Below are 24,395 nucleotides of genomic sequence, written 5' to 3'. Positions count from 1 at the left end.
TCAGGAGTGTTTATCAACTCTGGATCAGACCATTGTGATCACAGTGAGATGGTCACTATGGCAGCAAACAGAATGATGGGGTGTATATTTAGGAGAATGCTTCCACTCTATCAGACACTGGACAGGCCACATTTTTAGTACTGCTTGTAGTTCTGGGCACCATACTAGGAAAGGGGTACTAGGTAGGCTGCAGGAAGAAGTCCATCTTTGCATGAGAGGATAGCAAATGCAAGGTAAACGAAAAGAAGTAGAAGGAAGCAACACCATAATAACATCACAAGGACTGTGAAGGCCAGAAACTTGGTGAATCACCTTGGTATTTAAGATACAGGAAGAAATTACAGGTGAATCATTACAGCGTTTTGAGTACTGCTTGCAGCTTTAGAGGCCATACAAGAAGAGGGACACTAGGCTGCAGGAAGAAGTCCATCTGTACATGGGAGGTCATACAAGGAGAGGGGCACTAGGCTGCAGGAAGACGTCCATCTGTACATGGGAGGTCATAAAAGGAGAGGGGCACTAGGCTGCAGGAAAAAGTCCATCTGTACATGGGAGGTCATACAAGGAGAGGGGCACTACACTGGAGGAAGAAGTCCAAAAGAAAACCAGAAGGTTGTGTAGAATTGTGGGGGGGGGGGTATGACCAGAATGCAGAAGAGCTGGTGCTGTTGTCATGTTAGAGAGATGCAAAAGGATAGCCATTTGAGAAGTGTCAAACTGTGATCCCATGGAATGGACCACCTATAGTAGATGGAGAGGAGAAGACATCATGGAGGCATTCAAAGCCTAGCCCATAGAAGTGCCCTGGCATCGTGCCAACCGACATTAGTTCCCACCTATATCAAGTAGAGCCACTGGAGTGATCCTTGGGTTGAACTTTCTATTACCCATCCACTCATCGGGATTTCTCTTGAAGAGGATCAACAATGTGCTCTGCTTGACATGTATGGGAAGTCTATTCCAGAACATGGACAGTTTCTGAGTGAGGAACCTGTCCTTCCAGCTTGTTCTGTTGATTGTGGTAATGAGGTTGAGGTCTCTGGAGTGTGTGGTGCAGAGGGATTGGGGTTTCTTTAGATGTAGCATTTCTAACAGGGCTGGGTCAGACATGGCTTTGTAAGTCAAGCAGAGATTGTCTCTAAGTAGGCGATACGAAACAGAGAATAGTTGGAGTCTTTTTAGTCTGCTTGTGTAGGCCACGTGTTTAATGCCCATAATCCTCTTTGTGGGGTACTTCTGTAGCCTCTTCAGCTGTTGCAGGTGTCTAGTGAGGTACATGCCAAATGGGGGATTATACTCAATGATTGGTCTAATGAGGGAAGAGTAGCGAGAGAGACAATGAACTCTTTCTTCCTGGATGCAAAACCCTTGGTAATGAGATGTGCCACATAGAAGGACTTTCTGACCACAGTGGCAATGTGGTGGTCGAAGGAGAGGTTGTTGTCAACCTGCGTCCCCAGATCTCTTATAAAGCCTTCAGTGTTCAGTGGGATCCCATTGATGTGGTAATTAGTGGTAACTAAGTTTTAACCAAAGGGGATGACAACGCATTTTTTGGCGTTAAGCTTAAGGCCATGGTTTCGACACCAGTCAGTGGTCTCAATGAGGTCTTTCTGTAGGATGTCTGCATCACTTGAGGAGTTAATAATGGCTCACAGCTTGCAGTTGTCTAAAAACATGGTCAGCCAGAGTCCCTGTGTGTTGGCCTGGATTTTTGAGAAGTAGATGCTGAACAGGAGAGGACCCAGGACCGATCCCTGTGGGACTCCATCCGTGACTGGTTGACAGTCTGACTTGGAGTCTGTTACTTTCACACTGTGTGTTTTATCTGTGAGACAATTTGCAATCCACCTAGTGATATAGGGGTTGATGAGTAGTTTGGTGAGTTTAGCAATAAGTCCTGAGTGAGGAATGGTATCAAAGGCCTTGGCCAGCTAGAGGTAAGCTGTATGCACTGCCTTACCTTCATCCACAGCCCCGGTGATTGACTCAAAGAAGTCAACCAGACAAGCTCATTGTCTCATTCTAGAATAAGATAAATGTAACAGACTGTAAAGAATGGTACAAAGCACTCCAGTCAGAAGGAACCATACTATATATACTCATTCTTAAACCTGGCAGTTATGCAACTGCAATATCAAGGGACTGAGAAAGATAAACAGTTTCTTGTTCTTTCAGACCATGGAAACATTGAACATCCATTACTAAGCAGTGCCTATCTAAGTGACTTGTATACAATTTAACATTTTCTTTTTCATGAACATACCTTTATAGCTGTGGATCTGTGCCATACAGTCGAAGTGTGAGCTGTATTATTGAAAGAAAAAAAAAAAACAGTAAGTCCATTTCTCATGACGAGGGGCTGCACTTTCACACCCACCTGTAAGGAGGGCTTTGCCTCCCTGTGTCCCATAGTTATTAGACTGTGTTGTATGATCACTGCACCTTTTAGAGTAAAGAATGGCACTGTGCTGTAATGACTTTATCCATTTGTATGAGTTTATGACTGAATGTTCCAAATTCATAATTCAGTAAAACATCCTTCAGTGTTCCGAGAGGTGCAGTTAAAGGTCATTCTCCCATATAAGTACAACTTCTCTGGTCTTTCTCCACAATGTATCAGTAGATGTTTTTTGGGCAACAGTTAAGATCTCCAGATATCCAGGCAACAGGTAAAAAAACACTTTATTGTAAAAAAAAAAAAAAAAAAACTAAGCGCTTTCACGAACATACAGATCGCTTCATCAGACTAACTTAATGCAACATCACTCCACAATTTAAAGCACTCAGTATCCAATCAGTAGCTGTACATAATTAAACACATATACCTAGTAAAAAGCACATTTATATTGTATAAAAATCATTAGAAATTTATAAGTAAATCAAAACATAGTGACATTTCAGTGTTTCAAAGAATGTCCCTCAGTAATATTCCTAACATCGCCACCCCTAATATTAGTATTAGTATATTAGTACCACTTGCCACTCTATTCAACCACAGTCTAAGTACTGGCTTTGTCCTAGCAGAGTGAAAAACAGCAACAGTAATTTCCTTGCACAAAGGGGGGGGGTCAATCAACCAACCCAGGGAATTATAGACCCGTAAGCCTAACCAGGCTTGTCTACAAGGCCATGGAGAGAATCATCATGGACCTTATCAACAAAGACTTAGGTGACCTTCAAACTCTGGACCCAACCCAATTTGGCTTATTAAGGGTAGCTCATGCTTTGCTTATTAAACTTGGTGAACTTCTCTAAGAATGTCTTCAAAACCCTGGATGAGGCCAAAACAGTACATACAGCCTATCTTGACTTAGCCAAGGCTTTTGACACTAAGCCCTAGTCAGGCATCATTAAGAAACTCACCTAGCTGGGAATTACCCCATGTGTCACTAGATGGGTGGCCAACTGGCTCGCCGACAGAATGCATACAGTCAAAGTTGGGGATTCCACCTCTACCAGCAGACCAGTTACCAGTGGTGCACCACGAGGATCTGTGCTGGGCCCCCTACTGTTTGGAATCCATTTCTCAGAAGTCCAGATGAACATAGATGGCCTGTGGCTTACCAGGTTCGCCAATGACTGCAAACTGGGTGCAATCATTGAGTCCCCCCAACAATGTTGACTTACTACAGAAAGGGCTTACACAGACAAATGATTGGTGCCAAACCCATGGACTTAAACTAAATGCAAAAATGGGCTTTCATCCCTTTCAGCAAAAGGGGAGTCACTGCAAATTACAATATTAACAGTACCCATTTAGGTCAAACCCTGTGGTGACAGATTTGGGAACACAGGTTGATAGCAACTTTAACTTTGATTACTATGTGTCCACAGTGGTAAGGAAGGCCTTCTATGTCACACATCTCATAAGTAAGGGCATCGCATCTAGAGCTAAGGATGTTATAACTCCCCTGTACTCTACCTCATCAGACCACTAATAGAGTACAAAGCTTCCTTCTGTATGTACCTCACCAGCCACCTGCAGCAGCTGGACAGACCTCAGAGATTTCTTACCAAGGAAATTCAGGGCCTTCAACATATGACTTACATGGACAGTGAGAAGGCCCTGTCACTGTACTATGTATCTTATAGGCTGCTGAGAAGCAACTTGTGCCTGGCCTACAGAGCAGTCTCAGACCCTGCCCTAATGGAAATGCTGCACATCTGCAAGTGAAATGGGACATGATGCACTTGCTCTAGGGATATTAACCTAGCCTGCGACATTAACAGAACATGCTGGAGAGACAGATATGTCCCCCAGAGATTGCCACTCCTCTGGAACAAGCTCCTAATTTCAGTAAAACAGAGCTCCTGAATGACCCTATTTAAGTGTAACTTAGACAACTGGATGGGAGACCGTAAATTTACCCTGGGGGTGTCACCTATGTCTCTCTTGGATAAGGGCAATCTGTGCTGATCATAGACTCGTGATGCAAATATAGACCATGCAACTTGCTCAATAAAGGAAAAAGGGTATAACATGGCTAGGCTTATAAAGGTCCTAGGGCCAGTAACCTAGTAACCTCCTATAAACCTATGAATAATTTCCACTACCCATTGTTTAAATTCCTCTCTTTTCAACAGATAGGTGGGAAAACTCAAATGTCTCATTTTTATTTAATTACCCTGGTTTTTATTTTAGTTATTATTGGCATGTAATCTGAAATAGTTATTGCATGTGTATCAAACCTTTCAATTAAATGTACATGTTCCTGTGACATTTAAGTTCTGTCTATCCTAGCCCAGTTTTTGTATCTTGAGGAATAATATGTAAATTCACTACAAACTCCTACTACTGAATTCACATCCTCCATGCCAAGTATTTTCAGAAATTTCTTAAAAATCTACCCTCCTTTGTTATATTTTCCCTTCAGACTCCCCTCAGACACATCTACAATGTTGCAAATCAAATTCCAGTCCCAACTTATAAATAATATTCCTTGCTGCAAACTGCTTATTTCTCCCAGAATTTTCTTATGCTTCATTGTAGTGGTTTTAGGTGGAATATAAATACATGCCAGTGTAATTCTCCTCCCTTGCCAGTAACCCCTTAGTACTACATATCTACCATTATTATCTTTTTTATCATCTTCTGTCACTATTGGAGCTTCTCTTGCAATTAATATAAATACTTCTGTTTTCCTTTGTATTAGGTAGTATGCTGAATAACTGTCCTGAAAAACTTTATCAGAGTCACATGTTCAGTTCTTTCCAAATCTGTCTCCTGTACCATAGCTATTTGCACTCTACATTTTTAAATATAGTTCTCTACTCTTTCTTTATATAAAACCATTAACATTTAAAGATAATATCAAAAGGCTCATTATGTTAAAAAGTTATTATTGCCACCTTTTATTTGTAACAGTTTTTTAAGTATCTAGTTCCAGCTTTTGTGTTACTTGCACACACTAATGTTTGGCAGGTTGACCTTTTATACAGTTGTTTCTTGTCATATCCATTTGAGTCTATGTTACATCTTATAAAACTTTTTGTTTTATTGAAAGCCATTAAAAATGCACCCTCCAATATACCCCAAAAGCCTGTTAACATATTATTAACAAACAACTATATACATCTTAAAATAGTGTAGTTTTACCTTCCTAATAGGAACATTTGTCCCAGACTAACAGCCACACTGACAGACTTGGGTTAACATAAAAGGAAGGTTATCCATGCTAAGACCCATGGTACAGCCTGTGCTTCTACTAAGTGTTGTCTGGTTTTGTCTTATCTTTATTCCTGTCCCAGAATGAGAAAACACTTGAATGTTTTCAGAAAACATTATCTCCTAGCCATTGAAAGAAAGCCATTAAAAGAAAGAAGTATATTATTTTTAGTGCTCTTTGTCAGATTGCCTCCATGGAGACATGAGAACCAGATACAAGGTTGCTTCTACAAGTATTTATTTATGTATCTGTTTTATTGTATTCAATGTTTTTTATTTATTTGCTTACTCTTAAAACTTGTTACTGGATAAAGCCAAGAGCCTTAATCCACTCATTCCCCTATGCAAGAATGAGAAAAGCACATCATTTTTTTCTTGTATAATACTCTTTTGAACAGACATTTCTTCTTTTCTCGACATTGCACTGCCTACTTTACTTGAAACTGAACAAAGGGAAAGAGAAAACAGAGAAAAAAACAGGGGCACCTGTTTAATTTAGTATCCCCATTACACTTGAAAATAAATGAAAATACTTTTGATAGCATGCATATATGCATTGTACAAGTAATACTGTTAAGAAAAAAAATTGATTTACTTACAGTTAACTCGTTCCTTCGTCTTACTCTCGCCTAAGTGTTTCCTGAAAATATTAATGACATGAAGCAGGGTATATCCTTTAGCATGCTCTACAAGTTTAACAAAGTAAAAAAATGTCCAATATTTCCAGGTTTTCTTGTTCTGTCATGTTTTACAAATATAATTAATGCTTTATAATCCCACATTAATTTGCCAATTTCTGAGTTGCTGGTTTTATACCTGTTTATCTCCATTTCGCAAACCCAGCCTCTGCTTCCTTTCCAACATAGTCTTGGCTTTCCTAGTCAACTCTTGTGCCTCTTTTCTGTCGCTCAAGCATTTTCTGTTGAAACACTGGAAAAGGTTTCACTAGCACAGTCTCTCTGTGGTCTTTATTACCAGAAGAACAAGATACAGAATCTGCTTCTGTTTGACAGGTCACTTTTTTGTTGGACAAACTTTTGTATTCCCCCTTAGCATGTTCTACATCAAAAAAATATTTTTCACTCCAGGAAAGAATATTCTGAAGATAGCTGGATACAGCAGTTTGAATCTTATGCCTGCTTTTTGACATTCCCTGACTACTGGAATACATTTACTCCTCTTCTGCCTGGTGTACAGTGAGTAATAATTTTCCACAAACACTCTACGCTCTCCCAATTTTAGTACTTTGTCCTTCTGCCACAGTTTTGTCAGAATTAACTCATTCTGCTGGTAGGATTGCATCTTTACTATTAAAGGTGTACGTTGCTTTCTCATGACCAGGTTTGGAGCACACACATGGTGTGCCCTTTCAGTTAACAACTCCTGCTGTGGAGTACCAGTCCAGTAGCTTATTTGTGCTTTCATAAAATTAATACAATCTGTTCCTTCCAACTTCTCTGGTATAGCAGAAAATATCAGGTTTTCCCTGCATGCTCTGTCCTCTAATTCTGTTATTTTTTAAAATATTTTTTCTTGACCAGTCTCATATTTAACCAGCCTTTTCTTCATTTTGATCTCTGATTTTTGCAGTTTTATCACATTATCTAAATATCTGTTTAAAGCATCTTCTATTGTATTCATCCTTTTGTTATTTGAGTTGATATACTCCCATCGGTTTCATTTATTTTAATAATTTCTGAGTACATTTGACTTATTTTTTCTTCTAGGTTACTGAAAGTCATATCTTGCACCAAAATCTGGAGCTTGCACTGCTTTTTTGATGAACAGCTGCAGAATTCTTCACAGTCAGTGTTTTTCCTCACCTTTTGTGGTTGATTTTTTCAGGTTCCCTGAATTTTTGTTTTGCTGTCATCTAGGCAGTGTACTTACTAACAAATGAGATAATTCCACAGTAAAAGACCACTGACCAATGAAGTATACTGAAAGCTGTCTTTAATAGACGTGACAAAGATGAAAAAACAAACAGCAATCCAAATAAAATTGAGTGCTTTCGCCTGGTTAATACCAGGCTTTATCAAGATGCATGTTAAGAAAACCCAGTGCTTTATATAGTCATTTGCTGATCACCTGACATTTTATGCATGTGGGTGGCACTTCACAGCTACTGATCTTTTACGGCCGCTAGCTTTCTTTTTTCATTATTGCTACAGAAAGTTGAATACTGTTCATTGTGTAAAATGAATACTGAATACTGTTGAATACAGCAAACTTGCAAGCTAACCCTGAAAATACTGTACAGTATTCAACTTTCTGTAGCAATAACGAAAAAAGAAAGCTAGCGGCCATAAAAGATCAGTAGCTGTGAAGTGCCACCCACATGCATAAAATGTCAGGTGATCAGCAAATGACTATATAAAGCACTGGGTTTTCTTAACATGCATCTTGATAAAGCCTGGTATTAACCAGGCGAAAGCGCTCGATTTTATTTGGATTGCTGTTCGTTTTTTCATCTTTGTCATGTCTATTAAAGACAGTTTTCAGTATACTTTGTTGGTCGGTGGTCTTTTACTGTGGAATTATCTCATTTCTTGGTTTTGTGACTAACTGCGACTTTGAGTGTACTTACTAACCACCAACTGAAATTTACCCCCAACAATGAATTTACTGGCTCTCTCTTCTGAGTTTCTATTTTCACACTGGGAGGGCTGAAATTAATCTGTTAGTCAGTCTGCAACCATCTTGGAAATTAGCCAGTTTATTTTAATGTCTGTATATCCCATATCACTGACTCCTAATGAACATAGTGTATATTCATTGTAATCCTCTCTTCTAGAAAGCCATAACATCCTTCATTTGCATTCAAGTGTTTATCTTTCCCTCCTAGAAACAATTTTTAAAGAGATGTGGTTCACATGACACCAAGTGAAGGGGAGATATTGGATAGGGGGTAGAAAGAGCCTGAGCGGTCTTAATATCCTTATCATAATCCTTGATGACTCACCTTGAGCAAGTGTATTAAGTTCCTGCAGGTGCTTGTTGAAGACTGGTAAAAGCTATTTATGTTAAAATTGTTTAAGATTCTGCAGTCCTCCAGTTCAGGATTAGAGGGTTCTGGGTGGTGAAAAGCCCAAGAGATTAACTACCAACATCAAGCCAGTGATACTCAATCCTAATTGGAATACCAAGCACATAATAATACATAGTTACCTGAATAAGCACAAAGTCCCTCATTGAAGAGAAATTCTCAATGAGATTCTCTGACTCCTCAATAACCTAGATGATGAAATCACCAAACTAATTGTTTCAGGCTATTCACCATTCAGGAGACAAATATTTATGAACTCTTGTATGAACATTTTCACACAACAAGGGTTTAACACAGACAAATGACTGCTGCCAAAGTCACGGATTACAACTGAATGCCAAGAAATGCATTATAGTACATTTTGGGAAATCTACAGCCCAGGCTAATTACTCCATCAATAAGATATCTGCAAGAGCTGACCTGGTAGTCAGGGATCTGGAAACATATGTAGTCAGTAATCTGGCCTTTGACTAACATGTGGCCAAGGTAATTAAGAAATTCATTCCGTGTTTCCCAGCATATAAGTAAGGGAATGGCATTTAGGCCCAAGAAAGCCATAGTGCCACTTTATTCTGCCCTTATCAAACCCATCATTGAGTATCTGCCCCCTTCTGCATGTGTACATGACCAGACATGTGCAACAATTGGAATGTCCACAAAGGTTCTTTACCAAGACAATCCAAGGTATAACACATTGTCCTATATGGATCATCTTAAAACCCTATAGTCTGTCACTTAAATGCAACTGAGAGGCAGTCTATGCCTGGCATACACCACATCTTTGGATCCAACTCTGATAGACCTTTTGCATATCTGCTAAGCAAACAGCATCAGAACCATTATATCCAAGGATGTAATTTATTCTTGTGATCTAAATAAGACATGTTGGCAAGACAAATATGCGTCTCAGAAGATCCCCATGCTCTGGAAAATGCTTTACATCCATGTGAAGCAGATGACATCCCTAACCCTATTTAAATGTAACCTTAAACAATGGATGGGAAATTGGAAATGCACCCCAGGTCTGACCCCCATATCTCTGATAGACAGAGGTAGACCATAATGCCCAAACTAACATACCCCCCCACATAACCTCTAGAAACTTCCTAATTACTATACCCCATCCTAATAAATGTCCATGATTCATAGTGACACAATTGGATTGGATTGCAAGGCTAGACTTATAAAGGCCCTGGTGGTCGATACTCTAATATATACTGATGAACCACTTGAATGGAAGAAGGGGTGCCCACAGTTTGTTCTTGAACTCCTGACATATTTGGAGGAGCTAGTATTTATGCTTCCCACATGGGCCAAACACATCTTGGCTCTATAATTAAATAGCACCCCCATACCTATCTGACCTAGGAGTCTTTATAATAGAAAACCCAGATGGGACATCCTCCAAGGACACATACAGACATGCAAGAGACTTGGAAGGAGAGCAACAGAAACCTGACAGCTGTATAAACAAAAAAGTAAACAAATAAAATTAAGTGAATATAAGAGAACATGTGGTTAGCTTAGTTTATTGCTGTGGTAGTTTTCAAACAGAAGGCAATCAGCAGAGAACTGCATGCCCTTACTAGATAAAGTCTATGATATGGCTACTTCAGCATTTGAGAGATGGTACACATAGTGTTGCTTAAACAGCTGACATTATAATCTTTCAGGCCTGACGTTAAGCACTGCTTTACTGCTTGTGTGGTCATAGAGGAAGGTTTAAGGGGTAATGGTGCTATGCATTCTGCTACTTTTGGAAAGTACCTGTCACAGAATTACTGATGTCGTATCTGAAGTTAGAAACACTATGAGCTCAGCTAAGCAAATGTTTTATACATGTGCTGGCCACCACAGGCAAAATCTTCAGAAGCATTACCTGAGACAAAATTGTTGATAGCAGAAATACTCCATATGCAATGTGACAAAACTAAAATAAATGCAGGGCAGCCTGCTTTGTATAGACTGCAATATTTCTGATTAACAAAATGAATGATGCATGGCAGTGCATTCTAAATTATTAATATAAATGACAACATATTAAGAATTCATAAGCTTATGTAAAGTCCTTTGTTGGCCTCAGTCAATATGCATTGTGAGAAAGCATTTGTTTTCTAATCATAACAAGCAAAATATTGAGTGACCCTTAGCTGTCAGTAGGGAGCCCTGTCATGAACTTGATTGCATAGGGTCGGTTGCTTCAGTTGCTTATATAATAATTAAACTATTACTTTTTCTGGGTGATATACCTGTAGCCTCTGCTTTGTGTTCCAGTTGGAGTTTGCCTAGACATCTGGTAACTATACTGAGCCATATCAAGTGTGCCCATTCCAAACTGTACTACTTACATAGCTTGAAACTTGTATTTTGTACACACTGCCTCATACTGTCTTCTTTAACTTGCACCAAACTTAAAAAAAAAAAAATACATCTCCATTGTTGCTGTCTTTGTAGGTAATAAATGAATGTGTTTATCAGCTATTGCCCTACAACCATAAAACATGTTTTAAAAGATTATTTTTCTATCTCATGCACAAATCTATGTTGTTGGCAGTAGTATAGACAGTTGTAAACATTTTCGGATTCTGTTGCTCTCGGTGTTTATGAGAGATACTCAGAAAAAAAATGCTCACTTTAAAGTGTATCTATGAATGCTTTGAGCCTGGGCAGAACTGAAGGGAAAAGTGCATGTAAGCAGTGAATATATAATGGGTAATGTCCCTTTTCCATAGGTAGATCAATTTTAAAGTTAAGTAAGGGGATCCCGGAGATGGAACTCTCTACATGAGGATGGGGATGTGAACATGAGTTTTTATTCCACTTTATTTTCATTTTTTTAATTCAAACAGAAGTCAAGCTCATATCTTCCAGAACTATACACTGTAGTATCTACTCACCCGAGTGCATACCGTGCCTAATTAAAACACTGGCAGAAATGATCACTGTATGCTTGCTGCCCAAAAGCACTTAGCTGTCATTGATGTTGTAAATATTTGGTGTACAGGAACAACTCTATCATCATTCCTTCTCTGTCCATAGTGGAGTGGTGTTGGTACTTAAGCCTAATTGTACCAGACAAGTGCGGCACCAGCCAGCTCCTAAATATTGTACTTATGCAGCTAATTGCCATGGATTTTTGCATGCTATGAGATCAATGGGGGTGGCAAGTGCTCGGAGTAACCTAGCAGCATGTAGAGTTTGTGCACATATCCTAGCATATACAGAACAAGGCTCAGATATTCCCCTCACAATCTTATCTACCAACAATAAATTTCAATAGAAAAGTTCTACTGATCTGCTTTGGCCATTACATCTAGATGCCCTTCACAATGTTATGGAATGAATCCAACCCTAAATCTGATTTGTGGAAAACAACTCTGCTGGCATCATTTAGTAACCAATTAAACATAATAGGAAACTATGGCTTGCAAAGGTCAGTGTTTGGAGAACAAAGACTAATTCAGCAAAGCACAGATATGGATTTTTAATTAAAATTTTAATGGTGGGAAAATTCTCTAATTTAATATTATTCTGACTTCATGTCTCCGCTTTAGAAACTCCATGGTGCTCTCCAATAAGTGTGAAAAATGGCCAAGTCAGCTGCCACACACCTCGGGGTGAATACATGAAGAATGTGCTAGGATCAACGTGTGATATCCGCTGCCAGAAAGGATATGAGCTAGATGGAGCCCAACAAGTTGTATGTATGACCAGCAAACGCTGGTCCGGAAGCTTTTATTGCAAACGTAAGTAAAAGGAATGTGTTTTGAGTGCATTTCTTTCAAAAGTAATAATCTGCAGAGTTTAGCTTTGTCATGCAGTTGGATGAAATCATTTGAGATCACTGTGAACCATTACAGAATGATAACAGATGGGTAAAACCACATCATTGACATTAATTTCTGTGATGGGGCAAAGTAAAAAAAATCTTCATATAACATATATGTAGTCATTTCTTCCAGGAAGTAGTCATTTCTTCCAGGAAATGCACACGTGCTTGAACAAGACAAATTCAAGCACGGTGTTTCAGAAATGGTAGCTTTCTGTGAATGTTTCAAGGAAAGGAAAAGGGCACATAACTTGAATGTTTTGTACAGAAAACAGGGTTTTACTTTTTCTCTGAGTAGTGGTTTTCTTGGAGGTTATTGTAATTAACAGTTAGATAAGGGAGGGGCACAGCCAACCCCATGGGGATGTGGAGGGGGCATATAACACCACAGTCCTGCATAAATATCTGTTCTCAGTATTCTGATTATAATTTTTGCATTCAGGGTAGAATGTCTTATTTTTAGGAGATCCTGTGATATGTAATACGGAGAAAAAATAGTGGCTCTCCATTGTTAACCATCTTTTTGAGATAGTTCTTTGTAGCCATGTTTGATTTGAGTGTTGCATAGCTAAAACAAGCAGCATTAAGACACATTAACCAGAATCTTTAGAGATGAGAACAGTTTTTTTAGGTTTGCAGGGTTCACCTAATGGTGCCTCCTTCTTGCACTCACCTGGTCCATAGGTCCATACATTCTTCCATTGAAGCTAGAGCCTGGCTTTACTCGTGAGGGTCCCAGCCTGTTCTCTCCCTGCCAGACAACATAGATAATCAGACCATTCATTCCTCTGATTGAGGTGAGAGTCAGATGCTGGGGAGCAGATCAGTCTGCATATTATGTTTACTATCCTAACTCCCTTCCCTGTTGGTGGCTTGCATGCACACTGCACAGATTCTCCATCTCAGGAGGCACATCCATGCTTCCTCACAAGATGAGCCACCTAGCTGTGTGTTGTACCACTGAGCAGCATGTGTACTCTAGTATGCTTGTTGGGGGTAATACAACTCCATGCATGAAATGCAGCTGTCTCAGTCCCCCAAGATGGATTCAAACATGCCAGTACGCTCCAGATCCCATGCTACTAATCAAAGCTAGGTCATGTTTAGTGCAGTCAGGATTTTATCCATCTGTACAATGGGACAGGCTACAGGTCAAAAACTCTGCATATTTTATGTAGATTCTGTTGGCACGTGTTCCAGTTTTCCCTTCTTGAATGGTTGGTAGTGCAGATGAAGGAGTTGGAATCGTCAGTTTGCTTTCCTGAGGTTGTTTTTCTGTGAAATGTAACATATTTATATTTAATATATTCTCTTTTCTTAAGTGTAAACTAATGTTTTTTCTATGATAGACTGAAATGGTTAATAACTTTCTAGAAGTGGTTAACTTACTTAAAATATTTAACTTTTTAGTGTGTATTTCGGTTGTTAAATCACTAAATTACATAAATATTATAGCCTACAAAGCTAATTGTTCTTTGTAAATGGCATATACTTTGGTCAGTACAATGTATATATGTGAAGAGCAACTTCTGTCATAGTAGTTTTGCAGCTTACTTTCATTGTCATTTGTGTGACAGTGTGCTGTCAATAAGCTCCAGTTTGTTTTAGTTGCATTCTTTATGCAAGGATGCAAACTGGAGTCCGACGTTTACAGCGGCAGAAAAATTCTGAACAGGGTACATGCAGACGTCACTTTTATACCCTACTTCAGTTTATGGCCCTAGTGCAGGACTTCACATGTACTCTCATGAAGCAAGACTTTGGTATACTGGCCAGATGTCGGCACTGCAGGCAGCAAACTATTGCTAAACAATTGACTGTTTTAGATCTGTCTAATAATTTAACACTGATGTAAAGGAGTGCATGTGGTAAGTTGCCAGGCATAGTAATTGTTCAGTCTAGTATACATCCAGGCCTGCATTCAAACATAAACACAATGCATTAATGCAAGCATTGAACAAGAAAAAGATAGACATATGAGGTTTGTTAAGCCTTACTTTAGAATGTAATAGGGATGTAAACTTACACAAATAAAAGCATATAATCAAATTGAGCACTGCAATGTGGCTATATATATATATATATATATATATATATATATATATATATATATATATATATATATATATATATATATATATATATATATATATATATATATGTGTGTGTGTGTGTGTGTGTGTATCATAAAGCAACATGAAGGGGAACACAGGGAAATGGCATACATAGAAGCCGAAGAAACATTCCAACTAAGCCAGTATATATTAATATATCAGGCATAGTTCAGTGTTGGTGGTGGTGATTAGCAAGTAGCATTTGCCCCTTGTGGCAGCTTGTGAAGTAGATGCAATTGCAATATTATATGTACTGATGTCCTTCTATTCACATGTTGCAGTATTCATAACAGTAGGGAGGTTGCTGCCTGCAGTGCAGACTATAAACATAGTTGACAATAGGGTACACTTACCCTGATGGCATCAAAGTGATCTGCTCAGTTTAGATTTTTCACAAAGTAGTCTTCAGGCAATATTTGTACAAAAGAAAAAGTTTGCAACTGTACCAGATTTGCTTTCTTATCTCCAATCCAGACCACATCAGTATGGCCTGTATAATATGTTAAAGTAGGTTTCAAATTTGTCCAGACTGGATTCCCTTCTACACCATTTCTCTTGTCACTTAGTCCTGCTGAGCTAAGTGATTTACAAATTATTCATTTCCAGTCTGCTACTCCTTCGCTAAAGGCCTCCACTTCTCAGGTGCACAACTGATAAAATAATCAATAAGTTACAACAGATATGATGATACCCTCTTTTGTAACTATCCTGATGATATCTAAAACAATCTTCCAAAGGACCCTGAAAGCAGCAACAGAATATCTGAACTCAAACATAAATTGCTGTTGTACTGCCCCTTATTTGTAGGTGTTTTGTTGTAAGAGTTTCACCTAATTGTTTGTCTCTTGTACTAGGTATATAATTCCCTCTTGCACTTAGTTCTATGTATTTACTTATTGTAGTTTGTTAACTGAGTATGTGGGCTGGTACAGAATCCCTTTAAGCCATGTCCCAGGCAATACAGAATTGTATACAATATTTAACAACTAAAAATCAACATAGCATGAGTACATTATTATGTACAATAATGAGCAAAGAACAGAACTACAACAGAGGATGAGGGTTATAGGAATTAATCATAAAATGACAGGTAGTAATAAGCTAGAGAATTTTAGCAGAAAGTAGTTTACATAGAATGTATTCTCCAGAGCTTACCTAAACACTTCTCTCTTGGTTTGTGATTTACTGTGGAGTTGACTAGTAGGAGAACTTTTATTTGAATTTGTATTTTATTTTTTACCACCGTTTTTCACTGTTTGTAGGAAGGAAGGGAGAGCTTGTAGACAGGAAGATTTACTTTGATTTATATTTTGTTGTTTTACCTTTAATTTTCACTGTTGGTTGTTAGAAAGGTATAGGTTTTAGACAGGCAAGTTCTAGCCATCTCAAGGGTCCTAGTCAGCTATAAATTCACTCAGACTACAGAGAGAACAGTCCAGACTCCAGAGCTTGTCTAAACAATCCTATCTTGGTTTGTGATTTATTGTGGAGTTGACTGGTAAGAGAAGTTTTATTTGAATTTATATTTTATTTTTTACCACTGTTTTCACAGTGTGTAGGAAGGAAGGGGTAGCTTGTATACAAGAAGATTTACTTTGATTTATATTTTATTGTGTTACCTTTAATTTTCACTATTTGTTAGAAAGGGATAGGTTTTAGACAGGGAAGCTCTAGCCATCCCAAGGGACCTAGTCAGCTATAAATGCACACCGACTAAAGAGAGAGTAATTCAGAGGTTATCTAAACAATCCTATCTTGGTTTGTGATTTATTGATCTTTACTGTTAAAAAGAAGTGTGACTGCAAGCAATAATGAGCATCATAGCTGGCCTTAGGCACAGGCCAACTAAGCAGCCGCCTAGGGCGCCACTCTAGCAGGGATGCTTTTCCAGTAATCTGCATGGTGTAGGTAGACCAGGATGGGGGCACCAGGGGGTGTGGGGGGCACTGTGGAGCCCTTTTGCCTAGGGCACCAGTTGACCAAAGGCTGGCCCTGGTGAGCATGCAACGTGAAGGAAGTACAGCTTTTGTTTCACTTTCAGAAGGTGTACAGTCAGAACAACTTTACTGTACTTATTCTAGAATTTAGTTGTATACTGCTTGTGTGATTTTTCTCATGGAAGCTGATTTAAGTTCTCTTTGAATTCTGTCGTTACTGATTGTGATTATTCTTTTCTTTTAATTTTTTTTATTCTTTTGAAGCTGTATAAAGATTCCTTAAATGAGTATGCCATTTATGATTTGCTAAACACAGATGTCTTGTACAGTGTAATAAATAACTATGCATATTTAAAGGTAACACCTGATAACACTGGTGATCTGTGTTCCTTGTGTCCAAATTTGGATGATTTGCTTACCCTTGTTATAAGTAAATGCAGACTTAGTAATGATGATTGCACTTGTGCAATTGGCACGGCTTGGAGAACTGTTGTTAGATATATTAATGACTGGACTGGTGAGATAAATAATGTTAGGCAAAGAATGAATAGAACACATTTAGGTAATGATGCATCTATTGTGTGTAAAGATCATTCAACCCCAATGAAACAAAACAATATCCCTGACAACTTTGGAATTCTGGATGCAAGTATTCAGCAATCTGAGGATCTGGATTGTTTAGAAGTAAACAAAAAAATGAAAGAAAGGAAGAAGTTCACAACAAATAACAAGGAAGAAAAAGAAACTGATAAAATTCTGTGTAAAGTAAAGTGAATACATACTAAAAAGGAGAGTGCTTTGTTTTGTAACACACAAATTACAGAGAATGATAAAATATTTCTATCAGAAAGCCTTCAGACTGCAGAAAATGCATCATTTTTCCAAAAGAGAAGGTAGAAAAAAAAGGCAAGGGGCAGGTGAAAAGGAAGAAATTAAAATGAATGTGGAAGGATTGAAGAACATTACTGTAGGAAAAAAAGAAGAGAAAGACAAATGTTGACTACATGGCTCAAGCTGTGGATAAGGTAGCTAGCTGAATGGCTTAGGAATAAGACTTGGCAGGTATCATACAGCAATTGGACAGGTGAAAGTCTTGTTTACAGTCAGGGTGTCCCACAGGGCTCCGTCCAAGGACCATACTTGTTTAGATTGTATATTTCAGACCTAACTTTTTCACCTGAGGTGTTCTATAGTTTATAAGCAGATGACCTGAAATTGAGTAAACTGATTACATATGTTTACAGATAAGGCATGACTGAAAAAGAATGACTAAATTGACCATTTGGGCAGAGGAGAGTAATATGCTGCTTAATACATCAAAAACTAAGCATATATGATTTGAGAGACATAACTTGAAAGGTGAATATTTAATACAACACACACTGATTGAAACTGTAGACTTATTTAACGACCTGGGTATATGGGTAGATCCAGATTTCAGTTTTTCATATCCTATCAGCCAATTGGTTAATGATAGTTATAGAACTATTTGTTATATAAAAAGATTTATAAAGTCTAGGAAATCAAAAATGATGAAGTATTTGTTTGTTAGTTACATTAGACCCAAACTTGAGTATGGAATAACAATATGGAAACCTTAAAAGAAAACAAGTATGAATAAACTGGAAGGAGTACAGCAGAAATATACCAAGGATATCCATGGATGTGAAAATTTAAGTTATTATGAAAGACCAAAATATCTGAGCTTGTGCAGTGTCTCATAGTTATAAAAGAGGAGATATTATTCAGGTATATAGGGCATTTAGAGACAACTACCTCTGGGAATGTTTGAGGTTATCAAAAAGTACTAGAGAATCATCAGACAACCTATGTAGAAGATTCTATAGAAATAAGAAGTGTGCTAATTGGTTCTCTGACAGACTAGCTGATGCATGGAACAGACTATCAAATTACATTAAAGCAAATACTAGTTTATATATTTTAAGAACATCCTGGGTACTCATTATGGGAACAAGTGTTTTGGTATATTGGTAAGCTAGAAAGGCAGTTGTGACTGTGCTTGACATATTTGTATGTATGTCTCCATCTTTGCCCTCACTGATATTTACCTGCCCTGTTATTTTATTTAGATTTTTCTCTTTTCCTCTTTTTTCATCATAAATTTGTTTTTATTTTTCTAGGTCCGAGATTGTCTCCTTTGTCTTTAAACATATTGTACCAGATTCCTTATGATGTGGATCAGGACTGAATGCAGGAATGGTTAAGGAAAGGCAAATTCAAACCAAAAGATGAAAGGTTAATATTGGTGGCCCATTATAGTGGGCTACATAGGTGTTGGTTTATAAAGTCCTTTGAACATGTGGGAGAGACAGACAAATGTTAAGTTTTGTAAAACAGAATTGGAAATAGTCACACATCTCGTTGCTGGTTGTGACATACTAATGGCAGAAGGATTGTATACTGAAAGGCATAATAATGTGGGGAAACTGTTGCACCAGGGATTGTGCAAATATTATGGTACTGAAGTGGCTGAAAAACATTGGAAACATGAGCCACAGAGCATCATAGAAAATGAAGTCTACATTACATGGAATCACCCATTACCAACTGTTCAAAAGACAGATGCAAGAAAACTAGATGTAGTGGTGATGTAGTGGTCCGTGAAAAGAAGACAAAAGTAGCATTGATAATTAAAATCGCTACACCCAGTGACTACAGCGTCTTGAGAGATACAAAGTCATAAAATATCAAGATTTTCAGGCAGAAACGAGAACAATGTGGAAGAAAGATAAGCAGTTCCAATAGTAGTAGAAGCAACAGGTCTTATAAAAAAGAATCTACAGTCATATTTAGATATGTTACCAATACATTTAACTCCATTATGAATTGCAGAATGCTGCAAACAGCACTTCTGGCTGACATCAAAGATTGAAATAATACTAATTTCATGAACTTTAATCATACTTTGACTTAGAGATGGGGTCCATTCCCATCATGGTATTAGAAACCCAAAAGATTTGGAGAAATGAAAAAAGTGAGTAGTATTGGGGTATATATTACGTTATCGAACTTTTAAAAATTTGAACATCATATGGTTGACACCATATGATCGAACTTTTAAAAGTTGGAATGTTTCAACGGAGATCTCTATACAGTGTGGAATGGGAAGATTTCCCTTTCTTGCACTGTAGTACGATCTCTGAGTTAGTATATTTAAAGAGCAGGTGGTGTGGGGGGTGCAGGTGGGCTTGCCCCCCCTGCTTAAAACTGTCAGGTAAGTTTTTTTCTGTTTATTTTTTTTTTTAGCTTTTCGAACTTTTAAAAGTTCGATCATATGACTTCAACCATATGACATTCGAACTTTTAAAAGTTTGATAACATAATATACACCCATAGTATTGCTTTGCCAGGCCACCTAACACTGTTAAGTGCTTCTTGATATTGTTAATTGTTTATTGCTTCTTGACATTATTAACTGCTTCTTGAACTAAATTTTGTAATATAGTATTGCATTTGAAACTATGTGAATATATTTTTTAGCATATTCTTGTATCTGTAAATATGTTTTGTTAATGTCTTATGTGATCCTATTCAACTGACCTGTGTCTGCAAATAGTCCATTGTGATCAGTGCACTATTCCAGTATACAAATATAAATAAGCAAAATAAATAACATATTATACTACTGAGTTGTTGGCTTTCTAACTATTTACTTTCCATTGACTGAATTCATTTAATGCTTTATTTTTCTCACAGAAATGGTTAGAACTGCACTCTTTTATTTAGTTTCATTTCATTTTGAATAATTTGTTTGTTCTGTTTGTATACCAATATGCTAATACTTCCTAAAGATTTTCTTGATCTCCATTAGAAATGGGCCTCAGCACATCTGGGCAACCCAGGCAATAAGAAGTACATTCACAAACGGAATAAGCAAGCAAGTAACTAACAAAATAATCAAGAAAAAAAAAGCATCTGGCTGCCCTTCTGTTAACTATTCTTCTTTATTTCTCTCTGTTGATATACTTATTTTTGCCTGTCTTCTACCACTTTCCTTGTATACCATTTTTATTCCACATTTTCTTTCTTATTGGTGCTGTTTGGACCGTGCCAGCCTTTGGTGCATCTTTCCATAGTCTTCCTTTTTTACCAAATAAGTCAAGGCTCGTTGATTTATTTGTTTTTCACTGCTTATCACTTTTGTTGCTACCTTTTCCTCTCATCACTTGGCAGGCAGGTGCCACACTGTGTTCTAGTTAATGCTTTATTTTGCCTTCTTCTTAATGTCCTTTTCCCCTTACATTTCATATCTCGTGTTCCTTATTTTTGTTCCCAGAACCACATCTTGCATTCTCCCAGTCTATCTCATTAAATCACATTGCTGAAGAAAATGCCAGTTTGTATTACTCGGTGACTTGGCAGCATCACTGAGATTTTAGATAAAGTTAGATAGTTTAAATAAGTTTAAAGTATCAGAGAATTATACTTGCATATCAAAGAAAAATAAATCTATATATAACAATCTTCACTTGCCTGATTTGTGATTGAGCAATTCATTTTACTTCCTTAGATCCCCTTGTTTCTTTTGAACTAGGCATTTGTATTTACCTTACCTATTTATTGAGGAATATAAAAATAAAAAAAAATGTCATTATTTGATGGTTTATTAGACTTACCCTTGAATTTACTTAGGACATGTCCAAAGTATCTTGCTTTATGTTTTTAGAGACAGACATATTAATGAGTGTATATTGCATTAACTGTTTGCATGTTATTTTTTACTGAATTACATACTGTGTTTTGCTGGAAGATAGGCAGTACCAGTCTAAAAAACAATATAGGTTCAAGCATATACAACTTTTGTCTTTCAGAGGTTCGATGCCCATCACTTTCAATGCCTGTTAATGGTCGTTACAAGTGCTCAGATGGTTCATACTTTGGATCTAGATGCGAGTACTTTTGTTCACCAGGGTATACATTAAAAGGTGACAAAACAACAACCTGTATGGACAGCAGAGCATGGCATGGAAAACGACCTACTTGTGTTGGTAAGTTAAAAAAAAGTACTACATTCATTAAAATGTGCAAAATTTAACCATTTATCCATCAATAAAGTTGGTCATTGTCCTGTTTATGGGTTTACTTTTATGTCATCTTTCTACCATTGTGGTCAAAAAGTTGTTCAGAAGGAAGAGAATTCATGCCTCATAATTTGAAAATATTACTAGCAAATGAAACAAGTATGATGGGAAACAGGGACACAATTCAATTCTTGCCATACAACAAGACCACCACATTATTTCAGCGTAAGTTCCTCTCTGACCTACCAAATGTTGGGATTTATGAGTGCCAGAGCACCTAAGATGAACTGTGGTTTGTAAGCTGACAAAATAAAACATGAGAGACTTTTTTCTTGAATATGCATACCAAAATCACATGTTCACATTGTAAAATTCTGTTGGGACCTCTTGTGATTTTACAACCCTGTCAAGCTGATATAACTGGGACAAGCAAAAAGAATGTATAGTGGGTTATGTGTGAGAAAGAAAACTGACACAGAGGAGAGTTATCCATAAGGCTAAGTGTATAGAAGAAGACAGGCAAGGGGATAAGAGCCTGAGTGGTTTGTGTCATCTGTTACGTGGCAGTGGGACAATACAATGCGAATGGAATCCATAAAGTATCAAAACCAAGCCTCCCATTTATTCATGCAAACGTCAGGTTCTTGAGGGACCAGGATCAACGTCTCTAACTTTGACGATATTCAAGCAGTTGGGTGGATCACCCCTTAAACAAAATTTGATTAAATGGGTTTATATCCTCAGATTTGTTTTAGTATGGGATATTTTTGAATCAGTCAAGGTAGTCTTGGAAATGGGTGGTTGCTCTGCTTTCATGCCTCATAAGGTGGACCTATATATCTGATTATCTTTGCAAACATAATTTATCTTTTTCCAGGAAGTTCATTGCAACATTCATGGTTTCTAAGATGGTCCTTAAAGTAATATTTTACTCTGCACTAATATGGGGTAGTGATCTTTATTTGTTTACTCTTTTTAATTTGTAATTTAATGTACTGTAACCCATTTATTTATGCATTTATTTGTTTGTTTGTTCTTTATTTAAAGATCTGTGAGCAGTGTTTTTATTTCTATAAGATCGCTGATGTGAAGTTAGTGTCCCAATTGATTATAATGCCCATTTTTTAATGACTTGGGATCTGCAAAGCTTTTTTTTAAGTGTTTGCTACTTATGGGATGTAAAACACACTGTTGGATAACAGTTTCTTACTGGGACGTGGAGCAGCATGTGATTTTTAAATGTCTAGTTAAGTAGTTTGGTCTACTTTAAGGAAAAACAAGATCCATATGGTGAGAAATATTGTTATATTTTGCCATTTTCTGCCATCTTTTTTACCACATTTTCTTAGATTTTTTATTGATCTGTTTTCTTGATCATCATGATTTTAATGTCGTATTTCAGTTTGACAAAAGAAAAATTGTTTATGTTCTTGTTGTATAAGGTCCATGTCACAGACTAACATTTTTTAAGAATTCTTTTTGGCATTGAAGAGAATGCATTTATACTGCTAGCTGAATATTTTCATGGTTGTAGCCAACCAGTTTATATTAGAAAAATGTTTTAGGATTCACTATTCATGGGTGTTTCCTTTTAGGTTAATAAAATGAAAGATATTCAACTTCTTGTGAGGAAGTATGCAGTCTATGGGAATGTAGATAACTACTTAAATATTTAGCTAAATCACTCTTGTTTTTGGAATGCTGTGTGTTAGGTAGTTATTCAAGTGCAAGTTTCTTTTCATTTAGCCCATTTATGTTTAAATAAAAATCAACATTTTTGCCCTAATTCCTATGGAATTAGAAGTAACATCTTGCATCTATGAATGTCATTTCACAATTTTCAGTAATATTTATAATTTTTTGACAGAACATTTTGGATGCTTGAAATGTAACTTTTATGGTCAAACAACATTATTTTAATTCTAATGTTACAACAAAACAATTTATTTATGATTTCATGTATTATGTATATGGTCTCATAAGATAAAGGAAAATGGGGTAACCGTTTAAAATATTGGGAATTGGAATGGTGAGTGGCGGAATGTAGAGACCGAAGTGCTAAATATCTGGACTTATATATATTATGTTCTACACTGCCATTTCCCAGAATATTCCCTTTACTCAGAGGTATGATGGTCACAGTGTTGGTATAAATAGGTTTGGGGGTACAGGGGGGTTTGTACTCCTACAAAGAAACAAGTTTAAAGGAGAAGAGCAATATTCAATATTTGGTCTTCTGTATTTTCAGTACTTTTTCAGTGTGATGGGATTCTGCATTGTGAGTCTCAACATTTCATTAGGGAGCCAAACAATGTACATGTTAGTTGTGAGCAAACTGTAATAGCATTTTGTAGTAATTCACAATCCGGACAGTGAAAGGCACCACACAGGTTGCTGGTAAAAGTACAATAGGTTTATTATTTTTAACCCCACAAACGTGAAAAATACACGCGTTTTCATCCTTTGTGGTTCTTAACATTTTGTAGTAGCTATGCTGTGAAATTATATTAATACAAAAATATTTCTTAAAGTTATAACATGGATTGCATTATTTCTTTGTGAAATATTGCACATTAATAGCTTGAGCTTATTTCATACAGAGAGTATCTTCCATAAGATATGCCATTTCTAATATGGTGTACAATCTGTGACTGTAAAGAAGTCAGAGCAACTGTCTACAAATAAAAACTGTAATATTTAGATTATTTTTGGCCCACACACTCCTCAAGACAAACAAGTACTTGAACAGACAGACAGAC

At 37.2% G+C, this 24,395-nt stretch overlaps 1 protein-coding gene across 3 annotated transcripts in view; it reads left to right on the top strand.

Moving 5' to 3' along the window:
* Positions 1 to 24,395, top strand: part of SRPX (sushi repeat containing protein X-linked) — a 1,243,861-nt gene that overhangs the window by 661,985 nt on the left and 557,481 nt on the right. For 2 of the 3 annotated variants that reach the window (XM_044072418.1, XM_044072419.1), the window contains 2 exons: positions 12,269 to 12,460; positions 21,427 to 21,603. In XM_044072418.1, coding sequence (XP_043928353.1) covers positions 12,269 to 12,460; positions 21,427 to 21,603 — 369 coding nt within the window. The remainder of the gene's footprint in view (positions 1 to 12,268; positions 12,461 to 21,426; positions 21,604 to 24,395) is intronic. The other variant, XM_044072420.1, reaches the window with a different exon arrangement.

The sequence above is a fragment of the Protopterus annectens genome, chromosome 5.part0 (genome assembly GCF_019279795.1).
Source record: "Protopterus annectens isolate FY-2018-M chromosome 5.part0, PAN1.0, whole genome shotgun sequence".
NCBI classification, from domain to species: domain Eukaryota; kingdom Metazoa; phylum Chordata; order Ceratodontiformes; family Protopteridae; genus Protopterus; species Protopterus annectens.
The sequence above is the reverse complement of the archived record's forward strand: the minus strand, read 5'-3'. Positions and strand labels throughout refer to the sequence as shown.